This window comes from Podarcis raffonei, chromosome 16, assembly GCF_027172205.1.
Source record: "Podarcis raffonei isolate rPodRaf1 chromosome 16, rPodRaf1.pri, whole genome shotgun sequence".
Lineage (NCBI taxonomy): Eukaryota > Metazoa > Chordata > Lepidosauria > Squamata > Lacertidae > Podarcis > Podarcis raffonei.
This window is the reverse complement of record NC_070617.1, coordinates 13,905,865-13,926,520: the sequence shown is the minus strand read 5'-3', so window position 1 is coordinate 13,926,520 and position 20,656 is coordinate 13,905,865. Positions and strand designations below refer to the sequence as shown.

Sequence of the window (20,656 nt, the reverse complement as noted above, 5' to 3'; positions counted from 1 at the left end):
GTCGGGTGAGTCTTATAGAGAGAAAAATATGGTATATCACGATGCTTAGATGGTGATATCTCGATATTGAAAACCAGTTATCGCCCCGCCCTACGGTTCGCCTCTATAATAGTCCCATAGTCAGACATTGTGATTTATCCAAATATTGCAATGTTTAGCTGATGATATATTGCGTTGCTGAAAACCATGTATCGCCCGGCCTTACAGATACTGCCACCACTACAGCCTCCCCAAAAGTAACAGGGAAGTGGTCAGGACAGTAGTAGCCAGCCAAATGTTTGGAACTCCCATCAGCCCCAGCAAGCATGGACAATAATGAGGACAATGGAGGTTGTAGGGTCTGCGATCTGCCTTCTAACTGCCATCTCTCCCTCCCCTCCCCTCCCCTCCCCTCCCTCCCACCCCACCCCAAAGCAGCATCTCCTCCCTTCTCAGTCCAAACAAGCAAACCTCAGAGACAGCTGGTCTCCAATTAAAAAGCCAGGCCTGGAAGCTGCAGGGAGGTATTTCACTTTGGTGTTTTATTGGATGTTTCTTCCAGAAAGAGAGGAGCTGCCGTCAACGCCCAGCCCCAAACACGGGGGGAGGGGCACGCTGGGCAAGCACAATCAAAACTGCCGCAGGACCAACAGGGGGCTGGAGGGGGAGGGCTCCACGCCAAGGGCCCCATCACTAGGGGCAGCGATGCTGGTATGATTCCAAGGTAACTGCAAGCAAGCCCTTCTCCCCTCCACCTGCTGCAGCCCAAACTGGGGTGGTTCGGGGTGGTCTTTGCTGCTCCGAAGTCCCTTGGTTTCCAAGAGAGAGAAGCTGTGCCTGTTCCAGGAGAAGCGAGAGAGCCAAAGTCTGCGCTGCTAGACCTTGCGCACGGAATACTTGCCCTTCTGGAGTTGCGAGACGTAAATTTTGGTCTTGCTGCCGTCTTCCCTGCGCAGCCAAACCTCCCCAGTGCTGATGGCAGTGATCACAGCCCTAGAGGAAAGGGAAAAGAGTCAGGGGTGGCCAGGCAGAATGTGTCTGTTTTTTGGGGCAGGGGGCTAAGGCAGCATCTCACACAGGCCCTGATCTCAACATGCCAGCCGTCTCCAAACCTCACTCCAAAGGAACGCAGCTTATACCAAGTCGGACTACTGACAATGGCCCTGCAAGGTTTCAAAAATGGAGTCTCTACATGGAGATGGGACCTGGGACCTCCTGGATGCAACAGAGGTTCTATATCGTGCTTCTATGACCCTTCCCATCTCTCAGGGAGAGACGGGAAGCAGGGGCTGCTCTTTGGGTGATGCTGGAACACCAGCTGTGCTCATCCTCCTCTCCCTGAGATGGTCCACTCCATTCTAGCTGGTTGCAAGGAGAAGTTTGTTACTTTGGGCCAAACTGGGCTTGAAAGGAGGCCTCTGCCACTGGCTAAGGCACCAAGGTCCACTGGGAGGCTGAACCTACTCCCTCCCCAAAAGAATATCAGGGCAAGGAGAGGGACTGGCTGGACCCCATCGACTGGTCAAGTAAAGGAGAAACTGCCCCAATGCTTGCTTTCCTTCTGTTCTTTTTAAGTCAAGCCTGAAAGCAGCAGGAGCTGTCTTATCCTTTTCATACATGTGCAGCCAGGGGCAGGGACCGTTTTGCAGCCCAAGGGCCATGTTCTGTTCTGGGCAGCCTTCCAGGGGCCACATGCCAGTGGAGAGGGCGGGGCCAGAGGGCAAGTGGACGGAGCAATAAAGTGTGCTATTTTCTATGCCCGCAGACCCCACCCCTCTGTCAGCCCTCCAAGCATTAACTGAGAGGCCTTATCAGAGCTCAAGGACACTTTGCAGCAAGGCAAAAAACATTCAGTGAGGGTGTGAAACAGGACCAGTGGCAAAGGAGGAGGAGGAGGAAAAGCCTGGGAAGATTCCTGAGCGCTGCAAAAAGGGACTTGGAGGGCCGCATTTTGTGCCTGGGCCTTGAGGTTCCCCACCCTCTGATGTTAGGTGCTTTGTAAGTTATACTATACTGCTACTGATGTTTATTTATTTAAAAGCATTCATAGAAAGTGTGGTTGTTTTTTAAAAAAAGAAGATTCTAAGTGTTGTGAAACATTTAAAAAACCATCAAAACACACAAAAAAATGCAACATGAAAACAGCAAAATATTTGTATAAGGGCGTATAAAAACAAGAATACAGACAAATGAAGACAGGGTGTTACGGGCTTAGAAAAGCCTGAGCAAAAATTATAGGTCTTTATAATAACACTAGTAATACATATTTGCAATTAACAGTGCTGCTTTTAAAGAAATGCAAATAGCAGCTTGGGGCAAGGGAGACTGGTCATGGGGTCAGAGCAGGCATGGAAGGGGAATTTAACCCTTTCCTCCCCTACTGCTGTGTCCTGAGAAAAATATCCAAAGATTGTATATCTGAGGGCAGATATACTGTCTTGTCACTGATCTTTAAACTTGGAATACCATGTACAGTTTCTGGCTGCCCTGTCTCAAAAAAACAATATTGCAGAGCTGCAGAAAAGGGCAACGAAAATGATCAGGAGATTAGAGGAATTTCCAAGAAAGGTTACAACACTGGGGGCTTTTTAGCTTAGAAAGAAACATATAAAACTATGCGTATTTAGGGAAAGAGGACAGAGAGAGGTTTCTCTCTTTATTTCTCTCTCTCTCTCATATAACATTTGAACCCAGGGACAACGAAGAAGCTGAATGCTGGAATATTCAGGACAGAAAAAAGAGTATTTCTTGACACAGTGTATAGCTGAACTATGGAAACTTCTACCGCCAAAATGTAATGACAGCCACCAACTTGTATGGCTCCAAAAACGATTGGACAAATCTATGAAGGATCAGACTATCCATGGCTTCTAAGGATGGCTCTCTCTATGTTTTTTTTGTGTGTATTACAGATATATCAAACCTTCTTTTATTAGGCAGTTTGCCCCTGAATACAAGCTGCTGGGGATCTCAGCTTTGGGAGAGTTCCTATGGGCATCAAGGCTGGACACTGTGAAACGACAGTGCTAGGCTAGATGGGCTCTTCTCGTCTTTTATCTGACTGGCTGCATAAATGCACAAGGTAACTATCCTCAGCCGCAAGCTCAGGCCAGGATCTGGGGCGTCCTCCTGGCTGCACCCACCACACCACCTGCCCCTCCTCTTTTCAGCACTCACTGGACAGGTGCCTCGTCCCCAACTTGCAAGGAGATGCTCTGCCCTTTGACGTAGGCCTCGCCTTCGTAGTGGAGCTGGCCATCTTCACAGTGAGCAGAGAACAGGGCAGGGGACGGCAGTTTCTCGGCCTTCACTGGGCCTGGGGGAAGGAAAGGATATGGTGGGATGGGGAAGTGGAAAAATCAGGGCCAATATGTTCTAAGCAACATTCTTATTCTCTCTGGGGTTTCCCCCCCCCAATGAATGTCTTTTTTTCGGGTGTGGGGAACCTTTGACTCCCCCAGATGTTGCTGAATTGCCACTTCCATCATCGCTGTCTGTGCCTGCAGGGGCTGATGGGACTTGTAGTTCAGCAGCCTCTGGAAGATCGAAGGTTCCCCACATGGGTTGTTGTATCTAAAGGGGCACCTCTCCCTATACTAACCTGCCTGTGCCCTTCGGTCTGGGGTGGGGAAGCCCATCTTGATGTCCTACCACCAGGGAGGACATTGTGCCTTCTCTGTGAAGGTGCCCTGACCGGGCACCAATTTTAATCGCATCCCAGCACCAGAATAAGATCCACGTGTTGGACATTTATGAATGGTTTCTCACTGCGGTAATGTTTATATAATGATTATGATTGGGATCTAACTGCTGATGATCTGTTCTTGCTGTTGATCATTCTGTTAGAACTTTATTTCTTTTATTGTGTTTCATTGTTGGGGTTCATCTTTAATTCTGTGGTTACCTGCCTTGGGATTCATATGAGGGACAGATATAATTGAAGTGCTTTGTGTTTTTAAAAAGTATTGAAAGGACGCTATATTTTTAAAAACACCAAGGACGGAAGTTTTTTACTTGGCTGATTATGTTGTTTGTTAATTTCCTCCAGTCAATTTTATGGCACACATTTTTCACTTTTTAAAAAGTAAAACTGTAAACTGCCCAGGCATAAATATCGTGAAAGGAAGTGTATGAATGCCTTAAATAAAATATATAATGAAAAATAATCAGTGGGTTGGGGGGGGGGAGGAAACAGGGAGGAAAAGCCAGATAGCATCTGCAGTTTAAACTCAAGGCTGGGGTTGACTGTGCATTCTACTCATTCTGCAGATTTTGCGCATGCACACATCCACTCAATTATGACAGCCATGATCAAATATGCAAATTAGCCTATCTTCATGTTCCATCATTTATTCTCCCCTTCCAAACAGTATTTCCAAATAATTGGGCATTTATGCAGAAAGGAACAGAGAGAGGGCAGCTGGGAAGGACTGGAAGAGCAGAGCAGTCAGGTTGCAGAAGACAACAGATGGGGTAGGGGGCGGGAAGCTGTGCAAGGCCCAAATTCAGTATCCCATCTACATCGAAACCTGGCTTCTAAGCTGTCACCAGACAGCGCTCACTTGTTTTAAAAAATATAATCTTTGAAGCCATAAGGGCTAGAAACCTGATTTAAAAACAAAACAAAACCCAAGATTCTAAGGAGCACCAGATTCCATGAAAAGACATGCACCCAACACACACAAACACAGGGGGTGGGGGGGTCCTGGCCCTATAACCCTCTCCAATGGACCAAGCAGACAGAGGCTGCCTGCCTTTGAATCACTGCTCAGTTGGGCTTCTGTATCCTACCAGACATTCAGGCACAATCAATACTTTATTGAAAGGCAGGGGAAAGATCCAGGACCACACCCCCTCCTCCTTGCAATAAAGAGAGAGAAAAAACAGGGCTCTTGCCTTCTAGTTTCCTCTTCGGTGAGGACACAGCCGCTTTAGCCTGGGAAGAAAGAGATGAGTGTAAGAGGAAGTCACACTCCCAGAGGCCCCTTGCTGAAGAAGTCCCTTGTCTAGTCGGCTGGGTAAAGCCTGCAGACCTCCAAGGGAGAGGCTCATCCCAAGTTAGAAAAAGGGAACGAGGAGGCCCCCCAATACCCTAACTCCTCTCTCGCAGCATTACAAAGTCCCAAAGGGACTATACACCCTTGATCAGAAACACAGGAAGCTCTCTTCCACCAAGTCAGGTCTTTGATCCATGTCAGCTGAGGAACCTGTGAACCTCCAAATGTTGCTGGGACTCCAATTCCCATCAGCCCCTGCCAGCATGTCCAACAGTCAGGGATGATGGGAGTTTGGTTCCCCATCCCTGGTCTACAAGGAATGGCAGTGGCTCTCCATGGACTCAGACGTGGGTCTTCCAAGTCCTACCTGAAGATGTCAGCGACCAACTCTGGGATATTCTATAAGCAATGCAAATCTTCTAGGTAAAAGATAAAGGACCCCCGGATGGTTAAGTGCAGTCAAAGGCGACTATCGGGTTGCAGCGCTCATCTCGCTTTTCAGGCCAAGGGAGCCGGCATTTGTCCACAGACAGCCTTCTGGGCCACGTGACTAAACAGCATGACTAAACCGCTTCTGGTGCAACGGGACACCGTGATGTGTGCCAGAGTGCACGGAAATGCCGTTTACCCTCCCGTCGCAGCAGTACCTATTTATCTACTTGCGCTGGTATGCTTTCAAACTGCTAGGTTGGCAGGAGCTGGGATAGAGCAACAGAAGCTTACCCTGTTGCGGGGATTCGAACTGCCGACCTTCCGATTGGCAAGCCCAAGAGGCTCAGTGGTTTAGACCACAGCGCCACCTCTACCACTGAGCTATGGTCATTCCCTTCAAAATAAAGACTCTAGTCTGGATTGTTCTGGATAAATGGCTGGTTCAAACAGGAATGGAGGAAGCTACTTTATACTGAGTCAAACAATTGGTCCATCTGGCTCAGTATTTTCTACACCAGTGTTTCCAAACTTGGGTCTCCAGCTGTTTTTGGACTACCGTTCCCATCATCCCTGACCACTGGTCCTGCTAGCTAGGGATGATGGGAATTGTAGCTGGAGACCCAAGTTTGGGAAACCCTGCGTTAGTGTGATTTCCAATGACCAGCCTCTCCATGAAAACCAAGGGCGAGTTCTCCAGGCTTCCCCTCTTCTGCTCCCAGGCTCAGAGACACTTCAGAGCCCTCATTCTCTCCCTTCACTCCAATCAAGGTGACACAGAGAAGCCCATTTCTCTCACCCTTACCTTTTTTATAGCTGTCCAGTCCTCCATGATATCCATTTCACGCAGCATGTAGACGATGTACGGGCGTGGGAAAGACGAGCTAAGGGAGAGGTGCCTGCACCCCAGCAACTGTGATAAAAAATAAAACTTGGATTCTAACGTCCATCAAGTCATCTAACTGAGGGAAGAACTTTGTGTGCCTGGCCCTGGATGCTGTCACCAGCTCTGCTCTTGGATCTGAATGAAGACTGGTCTTAAAGGCAGACAAAACTGCCCCTGGCATCAGCTACCACTTGAAGAACTTGTGCCTGAGCTTGGCTTTTACCTCCTCCCTCCTCCCACCTTGTGTGCCATGTATTTTTAGACTGTGAGCCTGAGGTCAGGGACCACAGAATTGGAAGGAGCCCAAAGGGTCATCTCGTCCAATGTGGGAATCACAGCTGAAGAATCTTAGAAATGATATTTTTAAAGCAGCTCTTGAGACAGCCTGTTTGGGTAAAGGGCAGGGAATAAATGCTGCCAATTAAACACTACTCATCCCCATTCACCCGTTTTCCTGAAATAATTTTGGGCAAGTGCTTAACCCGCTTCCCATCACAAACACTGCATTAGAAGCTGCCCAAAGTCACTCTGCTGAGCTGCTTCTCTTTGCCATATGCTGGGCACCACAGCCTCCTCTAGGGCAGAGCCATCGGGGTGTGGGGTGCACAGAAAGGATATCAGACACCAGTGGTGCTTTCTTCCTCTTGCCAGGCCGGAGTGGGTCCCATTCCTTTGAGCTGTGCTTCGGTCGAAGTTTGTCATCCCACCATTCTAGGGGATGGAAAGAGAGAGAAAAAAATAAGCCCAAAAGGGAACCTCAGCACTGAGGGCCATCGATGCTCCACCAACCCAAATGGATTCAATGCTGGGTCAGCATGGGGTAGGCGAGTAACAGGCATTTATCAGAAGACGATTTGCAGCACCCTCACCAAACCATGGTTCCCAGGATGGGAGAATGGAGCAGCTTCAGGAAGTGTCAGGGGCCACATAAAATGAGGTTGGGGGCCAAATTCAGGGCTGCAGGTTTCTCCATCTGTGGATCAAGGCAGCCTTGGTTTTTTTAAAAAAAGGCTTTGTGCACCATTGTAAATTCTGCTGAGTTACCCACAATGACGACATCTCACAACCCAGGAAGTCAGCACACTGCTGAAAGCAGAACTTGGCAACTTCCTCCTCCAGGCTAGATGACACCTTTGAAATACATTTTTAAAAACCAGCTTTTTGGGGGGCTTGGCAGCAGCTCTCTTTGAGGGTTTAGCCATCACCTGTGGTCGAATTCTTTCCATCAGGGGAATGAACCTGGGACCTTCTGCAAGCAAAGCAGGTGGTCTGCCACTGAGCTATGGGCCCCTCCCCATAGAAGGGACAGCGTCTGCTTGCTCCTCTGGACTGACCTGAAGTGAGGCCCACACTGTGCCTGTCGTCCTCCAAGCACTGGATCCGTTCCAAGAGGCGTTCCTGAAGGGTGTCAAACAGCAGCAGCTTCTCACTCTGGTTGGGTAGAAGGGCAACGTCAGGTCAGGTTAAGCCAATGTGGTGCCCCCACCCTGCAGAAGTCCTTGGACTACAACTCCCATCGACCCCAGCCAGCATGGCCAATCGCCAGGGGTGGTGGAAGTTGCAGTGCAAAAACATATGGAAGGCATCATGTCAATTCTGTATGATAAGAATGATTTTATTACAGTTGTACCTCGGAGGTCGAACGCCTTGCAAGACGAACGTTTTGGCTCCCGAATGCCGCAAACCCGGGAGTGAGTGTTCCGGTTTGTGAACATTCTTTGGAACCCGAACGTCAGTCATAGCTTCCGATTGGCTGCAGGAGCTTCCTGCAGTCAATCAGAAGCCGTGCCTTGGCTCCCGAACGTTTTGGAAGTCAAGCAGACTTCCGGAACGGATTCCATTCAACTTCCAAGGTACGACTGTATTTATATGCCACCCATCTGGATGGGTTGTCCCAGCCGCTCTAGGTGGCTTCCGACAAAGTATTAAAACCCTCAAACATTAAAAACTTCCCTAAACAGGGCTGCCTTCAGATGCCTTCTAAAAGTCAGACAGGTGTTTATTTCCTTGACATCTGATGGGAGGGCGTTCCACAGGCTGGTATGGATTAAGTGCATCTTCCCTTTCTTCTTTATTCCCATCCAGTTGGGGATTGCTATTGATTCTACAGCCAGCGCAACTTCTAAAACTAATATTCAGCTTTCTTGGCACGAGCCCAACTGGGTTTCTCCCCACATCACAATAATTTCTGCTCGCTGTCTCACAAGGCACCCAGCTGTTCCGTTTAATGCCAAGGCAAATTTGCACCTGGTTTTATGCTCTCAGAAAAAGCGTGGTTTCCTTTCCATTTATTAATGTTTCTCTCCTGCCTTTCCTCCAAAGACCTCAAGGTGGTCTCTGTAATACCCCTTCACCAGTTTCATCCACACAGCAGCCCAGTGAGGCAGGCTAGGGCGAGCACGAAGGACCAGCCCAAGGTCACCCAGTGAGTTTGATGGCCACACAGAGATGCCAGGAAGGCCTGGGCCAAAACGTTCCCCACCCCTTGGCCTAGGAGTTCACGTGGTAGATCAATGGCATATCTGTGAAAACGCTGATCGGGGCTGTGTTTGCAAAAAAGAGAACTGGAAACTAGACTAGTTCCCCGTCTGCTCATCTTCAGCTAATTAAAGGCAGGGACCTTTTTTCCACGACAACCTCAAATCAGTTCTGTAAAGAGGCTAGTCAGCAGAAAGCACCGCTCAGGCTTCTTGCTGAGGAACCCGGTTGTTTGTTGCTAATTATTGTTTGTCGAGTGCACCGTGTGGTCCTGCAAGCTCCCACATGCAATTCTCGTATGCAAGCTGAAACCCGACTCTGGAATTCCAAGCTGGGATACGCGATGAAGTAGGAAACAGGGCACACTCAGCAATGGCATGTTTTTTAATAGAGCCCATGGAGCAGACCTCCGGATGCTGCTGGATTGCAGCCCCCCTTGTCTCCAACCATTGGGCGTGCTGGCTAGGACTGCTGGAGTCAATCAACATCTGGAAGGCCGCCGGTTCCCTGTCCCTGGGGGAACTGAAGTCACATTCACGGCACATTTTGAACACATGGCTTCCCCCAAACAAACCCAGGAACTTTGCCCCCTCAGAGCGACAAATCCCTTAACAAACTATAGTTCCCAGGATTAAATGCATGGTGTGGATGTGACATTATTTATCTGCTGCATTTATATCCTGCTTTTTCCTTCAAGGAGCTCAAGGTGGCGTACATGGTTCTCCCCCCGCCCTCATTCAATCCCCGCAACAACCCCGCGAGGTAGGGTGGGGCTGAGAGGCAGTGACTGACCCAAGGTCACCCGCTGAGCTTCATGGCCGAGTGGGGATTCGAACCCTGGTCTCTCAGGCCCTGGTGCGGCACTCTAACCACTACACCACACTGCCTCTCACATTAGCCCCATTAGAGCCTCTGCCCATATGCCTGCTAGAGTAATAAAAGAGGAAGCTGCTGTATATGGAGTCAGGCCATTGGCTCATGTAGCTCAGTACTGTCTACACTGACTGGCAGCAGCTCCTCCCCCCTGCGTAGGAGATGTTTGCATTCTGCCTTCTTGCCCGAGAAGTTTGTGATGTGGCTGCTTTTCCGGCCCCCGCCAGGATTTGAAAGTGGCAATGAAGGGAGGGAGATGGGACCAAGTGGGACTTCTCACCTCCAGGTGCTGCTGTGCTCCCTGCAGCTCGCAACGGTGCTTGTGGTGGATCACCTCCAGGCAGAAACCTCGGTAGATCCCTGCAGAAAGGCAAAACGTTGAAGCACTGTTCATAAAACCAGGATGGTAGAGTTGGAAGGGGTCCTGAGGGTCATCTAGCCCAACCCCTTGCAATGCAGGAATCACAGATGAAGAATCCCTGACATGTGGACATTTAACCTCTGTTTTGAAACCTCCAAGGAAGGGGAATCTGCCGCCTCCCAAGAGTGTCTGCCATACGGTCTAATGGCTCTTACTGCTCTCCATCCTCAGAAGCTCAACTGGGGCTCAGCCCCACCACCACTTCCTTTCAGTGCCAAAGACCAGCCACGGAAGAGAGTGCCTCTGAGCACCTACAAAGTGCGTCTGCCTCTTTTGCAGCACAGCCCATCCCTGCGTTGAGGCAGGCATGGCTTCCAGGGAGACACAAGCCCCTTGCAATCTAGTTCTCATTTGTTTTCATTGATTTATAAGGTGGGTTTTTTTTACCATAATATTTCCAGACTGGTTGCAACGACACAACGTACCTTTAGAAAAACAGATAAAACCCTCTGAATTGCAAAAGAAGCAAAACTTTCCCAAATGGAACATTACAGTATAAATGAGACAAAAGAGGCGAGTCCCACGATACAAAATACCTTAAGCATCGTGGACAGGTATAATGAAGTTTGGAACTGCTTTATACAAAATACAGTAGGTTAAAAACGGTAACTACTAACTGTTAACAATTGCTACAGTGATGTACTATTCTTTTTTTCCTTTTTCTTTCTTTCTTCACTTTTAAAAATCAGAGCACGTCTAATAATAATTTTATTATTTATACCCTGGCTCATCTGGCTGGGTTGCCCATCACTATGTAGTTGGTTGGTTGGTTTGTTTAAAAATAAATATTTAAGCATAAATATTTAAGCTTAAATATTTAAGCACCAAGGCCAGGGTAAAGAGGCACATCCACAGTATATGGTGAACGCTGTACGAGGAAGATAACCCATGCACCTCTTCTAGAAATTAACCCTAGCCCTAACTCCAAATGCCACAACCTGGAAGCCATCTCTCCAGGTTGCTTACACTCTGGCTGGCAAGAGTGGCCAGGGTGGGGGGGTTCCTCACTTACCAGCCACTTCAATCCGAATCTGCATGTGGTTCTGCAGGACCCCGAGCGGGTCAAGGTACTCTGACGCTTTCCCCGCCATCACGTCCTCCAGCTTTGCCTTCACCTGGCTCAGGCGCTCCTTGAACAGCCTGCGAGAGCGGCAGCAGCAGCAGCAGCAGACAGGTTAATCAGAATTGCCACAAGGGCTCAAGGTGGGTGGTGGAATTCCCCCCCCCCATGGTATGTGGGCATAGCTGTCAACTTACAGATTTGAAAATAAGGGGCCAGCAGCCTCGAAAATAAGGGATCAGCAGCCAAAATAAGGGATCAACAATTACTTTGATGAAATACATATTTTGTTGCATGCAAATGGCTTTAGATACCTATTAGGTCCATAAATTACCGTATAGCATATATTCAACACAAAAAAGCAGCAACAATTTGTTGTTGACAAAGGACAGCTGGACATAGAAAGGGCCCCATTACCTTCAGTAGCTTATTTAAGGGACATCATCAATAAGGGACAGCAGCGGGACATGGCGCTGGGATAAGGGACTGTCCCGCCAAATAAGGGACGCTTGACAGCTATGTATGAGGGGTGGCTGGGAAGGGTAAGTTAGTATGACCACGCTAAGTTAAAATATGTGAGCACAGAAGTTGTATTGGAACTGGAAAATGTCAAGGTTAAGCATTTTACAGAACAGCAAAAAACCTTGGGTGTGTAGAGCATACAGTATGCAGCTTACAGGAATGGAATTATATGAACAGTGAAAGAAAGGAGAGGCAGATTGGAGCCACAAATTGGGGACACTATTGCCTAATGGACTCATAAATAATATAGACTGGATGACTTAACTTGTTGTGGGTGGGAGGTGTTCCCCCACTTAAGGAAAAAAAATATTTTCTACTTCTGCAAACTGTAGGGTTCTGCTGAGCAGGACAACATCCCCCTCTTGTTTCTCTGTGCCCCCGTTTTGGCTACACAGCCAACATACTCAGCACCTGAGTTCCCTATTAATGTATAATGAATATGTAAGGGTTATGCTTTAAAACAGGAAATGGGCAGTGAGCCTTTGGCCCCGCAGATGCTGCAGGACTACAATGCCCATCATCCCAGATCTTTGTCTGTACTTGCTGGGGATAATGGGAGATGGAGTCATCTGGAGAGCCAGGTTCCACATCCCTGCCCTAAAAGGCTGTGTGTGTGTGTGTAAATAGAAAATATAAGTGGGCCTAGGAAAAAAGAATTGTGGAAGGAAGGAACATCTCTGAAAAACTGACCCAGGGGTGATGCCAGCCCCTCAGAGTCAGCATCTGTTTGGGGGCTTATATGAGACAACAATCTCATGGCTGGCACATTCCTACTAAATAAGATTTTATCTGGTGACATTTATGAATACTTGCTATATCTTGCATATGCAATAAAGAACCTTGTATCCCACTATGAAATATATTTCATTCTTTTTTAATCCTTATTTTTTTATCTTGTATTTTTCTTTTCCCTGCCTTTGTGCCTATTTTTGCGATGTTTCTTGGTCTGTTGTTTTGTTTATTGTATTTGCACATCTTATTATTTTTTTTGGAAGGGGAGGGATTACAGAAAAGATATATTGAGGCAAGGAAGTCAAGCAACAGCAAAACCCAGTGCAATGAGAACAATTAGTTCCTCTGAACATTTGGGAAGAGAACAGCAGATGGGGTAGTTCCCTGAGATGATCCAGGAACAGACATCTGATTATGTTTTCGGCTGCCTGCCTGCTTGCCTCCTTCTCCTCCAAGCTCTCTCTCAGAGGACAGTGGATGCTCACCACTAATAGCATCTGTTCCTCCTCCACAAGTTTGTCTCATCCCCTTTTAAAACCTGAGGCAGTGAGTTCCACAAATTAATTTGCCTTTAAGCAGGGAGTAAAGATTTATTTCTGGCAGGCTACTTTTTCTAAAGAAGCTCTGCGATCCTAGTGTGGGGTTGAGCATCTGGGCGCTGCCTCTAGTCTTCAGATCTTTATATGCTTCTTTTCCAAACCTTAGTGCACAAAAAAGCAGGGCCTCATTTGCGCTAGTCTCAAATCAAAGCTGCATTTAACTCTTTTCGGATATCTGTAGGAAGCACATACATTTACACAGGCTCTTTGCCAAGCATCCTAAATTTAGCACACCTTCAAATTTCCTTCTTTAAATCTAAGCGATAAAAGGGAAGTTCATGCTATTGAGTCATCACAAATTAAAAATAACTTACGCCATCCCAGCAAAAATGATCTCCAAGTAAAGCTTTGAATTTGGAATGCAATGTTTGAAGCACACTGACACTTGATTTTCCTAATCAAAAAATTCAGTTCATTTACTTTTGGCTACTGTAAGGACTCTTGAGATATTTATACAGTGTCTCTCTTTTTTTAAGTTTAAGGGAGTTATTGGGCAGCAGGCACAAGAAACCACAGTGAGCCAGAAACCTTAAGGAGGATGAGGCTCACCTTGCAGGGTTCTTGAGAGGGTAACTGGGGGTGGGGAAGCACCTTGGAGGAAGGGTGGGCTTAAAATGTAATAAATAAGTACATGGGAAAGAGATGGAAAAACTCACTTCTCTTTGACTTCAGAGAACTCCTTCTCTAAGTCTAACATCTCATCCAAGCACTCAGAGCGTCTCCGTTCATAATCTTCATCGTCCATCTCTGCAGGTAAAAGAGACAACATGTGGCACCTGGCTCCTCTGAACAGGTCTTGCAGGGCAAGAAAATTCAACAATGCTCACTATCTGGGATCTCTTTCCGTTCAATGGGCTTAAATCGGTGGGGAAGGACTGTAGGTCAGTGGAAGATCACCTGCCCTGCACACAGAAGGTTCCTACTCCAGTCTCCAGTAACTCCAGATAGGACTGGGAGAGCCTGCCCCCCACCCCACTTGAAACCTTAGAGAGCTGCTAGACAGACCAATGGGTCTGACTGAGTAGTATGTTTCTATGTTCCTAAATCTAGAACAGCATCAGGGAAGAAAGGGTTGCAAGCTTTTCGAGTTGCACAGAAGTTTCCCCTTTTGTTTTCCTACCACAGCGAGCAGAACAGTGGCGGGGGGACTTCAGGCCTGTGGATCTCATTAGGCCCCACCAGGTCTCCCCCTTAGCTAAAACCGTTCTAGCCAAGCCATGCCCGACTGCTTTATACCTGAAACCATACCGATGGGAGGTGGGGAGCAGGTGTGTGTTGAACCAAGTGTGAGCCTGCTCTGGAAGGCTTGCATACGCCATCTTGGTAGTCAAGATAACCCCAAAACTAACTGGGAGTTGTTGCAAGAACGAGCTTGCTTAAGTATATTCACTTGCTTTGATACATACTAATTGGCTTGCTTTGATACAACTCTTATCTGTGGGCCTTGGGATGCTGGATTCTGGGCCCAGAGAGGGGAGCTATCTGTAAGCCCTGGGTAGTTGCCACCTATGCCCTCATAGGCCAGGTGGAGGTTCTGGCCAAAGTGATGTATCTGACTTTGTGTATAACATATAAGCCTTTGTATATAACATATTAGCCTTTGCGGACCAGTCATGATTGCTTGCTGCTGTGGTGTTCATCCCGCATCTGTCAAGGCAGTAGGGCTCTCTGCATGCTGAATTGTAAGTTTACACCTTTCTTTAAAGAGGATACCTGACCATTAGGTCCAGTCGTGATCGACTCTGGGGTTGCGGCGCTCATCTCGCTTTATTGGCCGAGGGAGCCGGCGTACATCTTCCGGGTCATGTGACCAGCATGGCGAACCAGAGCAGTGCACGGAAACGCCATTTACCTTCCCGCTGGAGCGGTACCTATTTATCTACTTGCACTTCATGCTTTAGAACTGCTAGGTTGGCAGGAGGAGGGACCAAGCAATGGGAGCTCACCCTGTCGTGGGGATTTGAACCGCCGACCTTCTGATCGGCAAGCCCTAGCGCTCTGTGGTTTAACCCACAGCGCTACCTGTGTCCCTTAACACCTTTCTTTAATAAAGCACTAGAACTGGCCGTGTGTTTTTGACATCCTTCTTTGGTATCCCTGGATCAGACCACTCCCAAGAGCCCTCTCTTGGGCAGGTGGATCAGAACAAGGTGTAGATCTGCAAAGCCCCATGCACAGTGCTGCTTCTCAAGCCTGGCCATCTACTGATCGTCATTGGCTTTTGCAAGCAACCACCACCCAATTGTCAGGGCTTGCAGTGTGTCCCATGCAACTGTTTGCAAGCCCCGACAATCACCTGATAGCACTGCACTTTGCAAACCCCAATGATCAGCTGATCACCCACCCACCTACTTGTCAACCTTGTCCCACTGTGAGTGGGTGGTGTTCTCCACCCCTGCCCTAGAAAGACCACAGAGGCTAAGTCAGATTGTCAGAGCAACAGCTCTTTAATCTCTTATCTCTTATTTTGCTTTTTCTCTCTTTTGGTCTCTCTTTCCCTTCCCCCCTTCTGCCTTTGTTCTTTTTTAGATTAAGTAGCTGTTTTATTTTGGTGTATTATATAAAGATGCTTTGCAATGGGCAAGAACTTTTGTGTGGTTTTGAATAAGTATCAATATTTTTTTTATTTTTTTTTAACCAAGTGTCAGAGCAACAGAAAGGGAAAAACTCAGTCCTTCTTACTGTTTCCAATTGCTGGTAAGTAAAGGGAAACCAAAAATTATTCTAGGGTTCAGATTTGTATCCACCTGTCAAAGTGACCTGTGGCAGGTAGGGAAGCTCGGAATCCAGCCCCTCGGTCAGATCCTGCTCCCTGTTGTTGAACTCTAGTTCCCATCATCCCTAGACAGCATGGCCAGCAGTCAGGATTTACGAAAACTGGGAGCTCAACAACATCTGGAAGGCCACACGTTCTCCATGCCTGCTCTAACTGGAGATGCCCACTATGGTACCTGGGATCTTCAGTGTGCAAACCATCTGCTCTCCCTCTGTACCATAGGCGTTCCCATAAAAAGGTAAGACAATAGTCTTCGTTGTTCTGAACAGCTCTGTCCTGTCTGCACTGACTTGCAGCAGTTCTCAAGGGTTTCAGGCAGAGAAGAGTCTTTCCCACTCCTACCTGCAAATGCCAGGGACCACACCTAGGACTTCCTGCATGGAAACTGCATGCTCTACCACTGAAAGAAGGAGATGGGATGCGTTTTGCTCCTGCCAGCTACCTGAACTCTCCTCTTCTGATTCAGATTGGCTGCCGCTGCGCTCGTCCTCGCTCTCTTCTTCGCCGTTCATCTCTGTGGTCGAGTCTCCTTCCGCCTCCATCTCCTTGGGCAATGGCTGCACAGGCATTGCGCTCTGCAGAAACAAGAGGGCCCGGGCTGAGGAAAGGAGGCTAGGCAACAACCAAACAGCAGAAAGGTGAACACGGCACCAGGCCATCATCTTTACAATAGCAAATTATGATATACACGTATTCCAATGGGGCCGTGCTAAGCACAGGAATGGATTACAAGCACAGCTCTCAATTTCTTCCGCATTACCCAACATAAGGAAACCTTTACATTTTCTCAAGAAGTATTGCTAATAAAAAGATTGTATTTTCTTTTTTTTTAAGCACACACAGGTTTAACCAAGCACTTCAGCCTAAAGGAACAGCTAGACAGGTGTATTTCCCTGACACAGAGAGAACCTAAGAACCTGGCTGCAGGTTACATTCATCAGATGCTTTGCCCATTGAGATGCATGGAGGCTTGCCAGAAAATATAAAAAACCATGATATCTGTGTTCTACCTCCACTATTGGATCCAGCATGGTTCTGCATATCAGTTGCTGGGAATCACAAGTGGGGAGGGGGTGCTGTTGTGGTTTCCCATGAGCCTCTGGCTGACCACCAATGGGAACAGGATGCTGGACTAGGCGGGCCATTGGTTTGATCCAGCCACCTCTTCATATATTCTTAAAGATGGAGGGCTAGCTCCCCTCCTCTCTCAGCTCTTTATCTCATAAGAACACAAGAAGAGCTCTGCCGGATGGGGCCGAAGGCTATTCTAGTCTAGTACTCTGTTCTCACAGAGCCCAACTAGATGCCCATTGTAAGAAGCCCGCAAGCAAGACCTAAGATGCCCATTGTAAGAAGCCCGCAAGCAACAGCCCTCTGCCTACCTGTGATTCCCAGCAACTCATATTCAAAGGCTAATTTTGCTGCTTAATGACAAATTAGGGGCAGTTATGAAGGCAGCCAGGGGTTCCGGCTTCTGTGTCTTTGCCCATAACCACCTCCTCCTTTTTCAGCCTCCAGAATCCTCAACCATCAGCACTTTGCTAACACATGGCTCCTTCAGAGGAGTTAAATCAGGCATAGGCAAACTCGGCCCTCCAGATGTTTTGGGACTACAACTCCCATCATGCCTAGCTAACAGGACCAGTGGTCAGGGATGATGGGAATTGACGTCTGGAGGGCCGAGTTTGCCTATGCCCGATCAATGAAACGTGCAATCAGGGGTTCCCTTCCTTAGGACAGGGGTGGGGAACTTTTGTCCCTCAGGACATTGCCAGACTCCAACTCCCATCAGCCCCAGGCAGCATGGCCAAAGGTCAAGGGGTGGTGGGTGTATGAGTCCAGCAAATGTCTGAAGTGCCACAAGTTCCCCAGCTCTGCCTTGGGACCACTCTCCCCTATACTGGGAACATAGAAAGCTAGCTGCCTGACCCCAGGTCAAACTTTTTGGCCATCTAGCCAAGCCCTGTTGCCTTTGACCAGTGCTGGTTCCCATGAAAAGTGCTTTCCCCTTCCTTGACTACCCTGGAGATGCTGAGGACTGAACCTGCGTGCAATGCACCCGCTCAGCCCACCATTTGCTCCAGGAACCCTCCCGGCACTTTTTTAAATAAGTGCTATGAGGGCCCCTGTGAGACGGGAAACAAGGGCTTCTTTTAAATCAAGAATAGGAGACCAGATGCTATTGGGTGCCAACTCCCATTAGTCCCAACCAGCAATGGGCAGTGGTTAGAGAGGACAGGTGTTGTAGTTGGAAGGGCAAATTCCCCAGCCAGGCTTTAAAGGAGAAGAAAGAGGTAACTAGGGCTGCACTCCAAGCCACAAGTGCCTGGGAGTAAACCCCACTGAACTCCGTGGGGCTGGGGTCTGAGTTAACATGCATAGGGCTGTAGCCGATATCAATGTCAGCCACTGCATGGTAGAGGACAGGAAAATCAGCACATCTATCTTTCCCAAGCAGTGACGACTGGATATGACTGGTTTGTGGGGCGAGAGTGAGGAAGGGGAGCTTCACCTCTTGAATGTCTGCCTCTTCAGGCAGCTTTTCAAGTCACAACTTATTCCTCCTCCCAGAGCCCTTTATCCCTCCATCTTGTGTGCAGTTCACCGCCCAGCTAGAGGTCACAGGTAGTGATTTTAAGGTGGGTTTAGGAAGGGTTGTGCGTGTGTCTCTTTCTCACGGTTCTCTTAGGAAACCCAGAGACGATCCTGCAAGCGCTGCTTCTTCCTCCTTTGCAGTGAAAGGTAACATTTGGCAAAGCAGACATACGAGCCCCGACACCCGCCCCCCGCCACTTCTAATGGCCTTTCCCGCACCCCGATAGCATTTGCTTAGTAAGAACAATCCAACAGAAGGACTGGGGGGGGCACATAAATACAGCAAACCCTACCCCCATATTACAACAGACTCAAGCATGTGCCCGAATGGATGTCATTTAGGGGAGGATTGCCGAGCACTTCCAAGGAGAGGGAAAAGAGAAGCATTTTCTCCCCCTATGTCGCACATATAACACTGAACTTAAGAGGGAGAAATCGGTCATATGCAAACACCCCCGCCCCCGGGTTGTAGTGTGCTGGCCCATGTATTCCCCTTTCTCTCAAAGCGGGGGAAATGCATAAGGCTGGAATGGGCGGGACCATCATTACCCACAAAAGGGGGGTAATAGGAAAGTCTGGACCCCTCATTACCTGGGGGAGGGGCTGAGGAAGGCGCAAACCCCGCTCTGGCTTTCTTCAGCAATCGGAAGTCGTCCTCATTCGGCCCCGCCCACCAACACTAGCCAATCACAGCGGCTGGCATTTTGTAAGTACCCTACACTCGTCTATGGTGCTTCGTCGCGGTCAAGCTCTATGGTTCCGCGAAGCACTATGGGAATCCGGAAGCGGAAGAAGGGTATACGTTGCCGTAGTAACGAGATAATAAAGAAAAACGAAAGAAGCGAAGGGGAGTGAAAATGTGCTCTATCTGTGTGCCTACAAAGTGGTGTGGAAGTTTTCATAGCAAAATAAAACCATACAGTGAAAAAGTAATTAAAAAGAAAACGAATCGTCCTCCCAGGAAGGGCTCGTTTGCATGTATATATGCTTATTTGAGTGCATCCTAAATATATGCTCATATTTACAATAGTTAGTACTGTGGCTAAGTTGAAATATAAACGTAGGAGAAATAAGAGCTGGGGTGGGTGGGGAGCCAAGAGGCAAATTTTGGCTTGAAGCCTCACTACAAAATTAGTAGAAAGGTGGTGGTTGCCATGCCAACCAGTACTGTTGTTGCCATGGAGACTGCCATTATCTTCCTACTGCCCACCCCCACACCTTCTGATGCTTAAAAAGAAGAAGAAAAGATTGGCATTTGTACCCCACGCTTTGACCAAGGAGCTGAAGGCATACCTGGTTGTTTGGGTTTTTTTGTCGTCCTGCACTTCTGTTGTCACAAAAAACCCTGTGAAGTAGATTAGGTTCATCTATCACCCTGGGAACTTTGGAGATGAGCAGATTTTCAAACCCAATTTGCCTAATTTTAGTGTGACATTCTAACCATTACACCATACTGAATTGTTACCTTCTTGTCAAACTTATTGGCTGAAAACCATTGGGTGTTTTGGGGGTGTTGTTTTTTAAAAAATAAAAAAGTTGCAAACACTATGACAGCACAGCAAATCAATGACATCACACCATGTCCCGTTGCTTACTGCCATTAACCCCCCCCCCAACAAAGTACACCCAATAAAGTAGGCTGTAAACCTAAGCAACACATTCTGATTATAGATAGATTATAACCAAGCATAATAATGACAGCACTGATGACACCAAGCGTCTCTGTACACATGCCATAATGCAGTCAGGGCTATAGGGCTGTCACAGCAAGATTTGGGGGCATGCAGATTTCTAATAATTCACTGTCTCCGCTGAAAAGAGGCCCATTTTTTGTGTAGCTAACCGCATAGCAAGTCAGAAAAGAAATAAACAAGAGGTGTTACAATATGGCCTTGAATGAATGTATCTTCCTCTATTCCTGACATTGCTTTAAAAAAATATTTATGTAGCCCAAATTAGAGACGGATCATCCAAATCTTATGGTGGGATTCAGTTTGGTACCAAAGCACTTGAACTTAAATACCTTCTGTTATTTGATAATAATTTAGACAAATTATTACTATTAATTGCTTCAGATAAAAGTGAGAAAAGTGCTATTTAACAAAAGTTGGAAGGCACGAGACGGTTGTTTGCTAGCACCAGAGCACCTGCGATGTTTGAGTGACATCCAGTCATAGCATTTGGTTGTGTAGTGCATGCATACCTTGTGCTTAATTTCTAAAACAAAAGATCCCAGGCTTCAAGCTTAAAAGTGAGGCTCTCTGATATGGCTGCTCAGTAATTAATGTTCATTTCAGTGAGGCTGGAGA

General features: G+C 47.7%; 1 protein-coding gene across 7 annotated transcripts; it reads right to left on the bottom strand.

Moving 5' to 3' along the window:
- Nucleotides 1–544: 544 nt before the first annotated feature.
- On the bottom strand, nucleotides 545–19,061 carry BRMS1 (BRMS1 transcriptional repressor and anoikis regulator). Of its 7 annotated transcripts, none has more exons than XM_053368816.1 (11): nucleotides 18,939–19,061; nucleotides 16,195–16,364; nucleotides 13,633–13,723; nucleotides 11,076–11,203; nucleotides 9,923–10,002; nucleotides 7,626–7,722; nucleotides 6,910–7,002; nucleotides 6,211–6,275; nucleotides 4,876–4,915; nucleotides 3,157–3,295; nucleotides 545–972 (listed from the first exon to the last, which is right to left on the bottom strand). In XM_053368816.1, the coding sequence occupies exons 2-11, from the start codon at nucleotides 16,319–16,321 to the stop codon at nucleotides 855–857; spliced, it is 978 nt and encodes a 325-aa protein (XP_053224791.1). In that variant the 5' UTR covers nucleotides 16,322–16,364; nucleotides 18,939–19,061; the 3' UTR covers nucleotides 545–854. The 7 variants fall into 7 exon arrangements, with proteins under 7 accessions (XP_053224791.1, XP_053224790.1, XP_053224789.1 ...); XM_053368815.1 differs by having other exon boundaries at nucleotides 16,195–16,327; nucleotides 18,939–19,060; XM_053368814.1 differs by lacking the exon at nucleotides 18,939–19,061 and adding an exon at nucleotides 18,641–18,850 and having other exon boundaries at nucleotides 16,195–16,327.
- Between the last annotated feature and the right edge of the window lie 1,595 nt (nucleotides 19,062–20,656).

Excerpts from the sequence above, each read along its gene's own strand:
- BRMS1 (XM_053368812.1), bottom strand. The coding sequence starts at position 18,501 with ATGTTACCTTTCACTGCAAAGGAGGAAGAAGCAGCGCTTGCAGGATCG. Across the intron at positions 13,724-16,194 it reads ATCAGAAGAGGAGAGTTCAG|AGATGGACGATGAAGATTAT; the intron begins GTAGCTGGCAGG and ends TTTTACCTGCAG. Across the intron at positions 3,296-4,875 it reads ACCGAAGAGGAAACTAGAAG|GCCCAGTGAAGGCCGAGAAA; the intron begins GCAAGAGCCCTG and ends TCCTTCCCCCAG.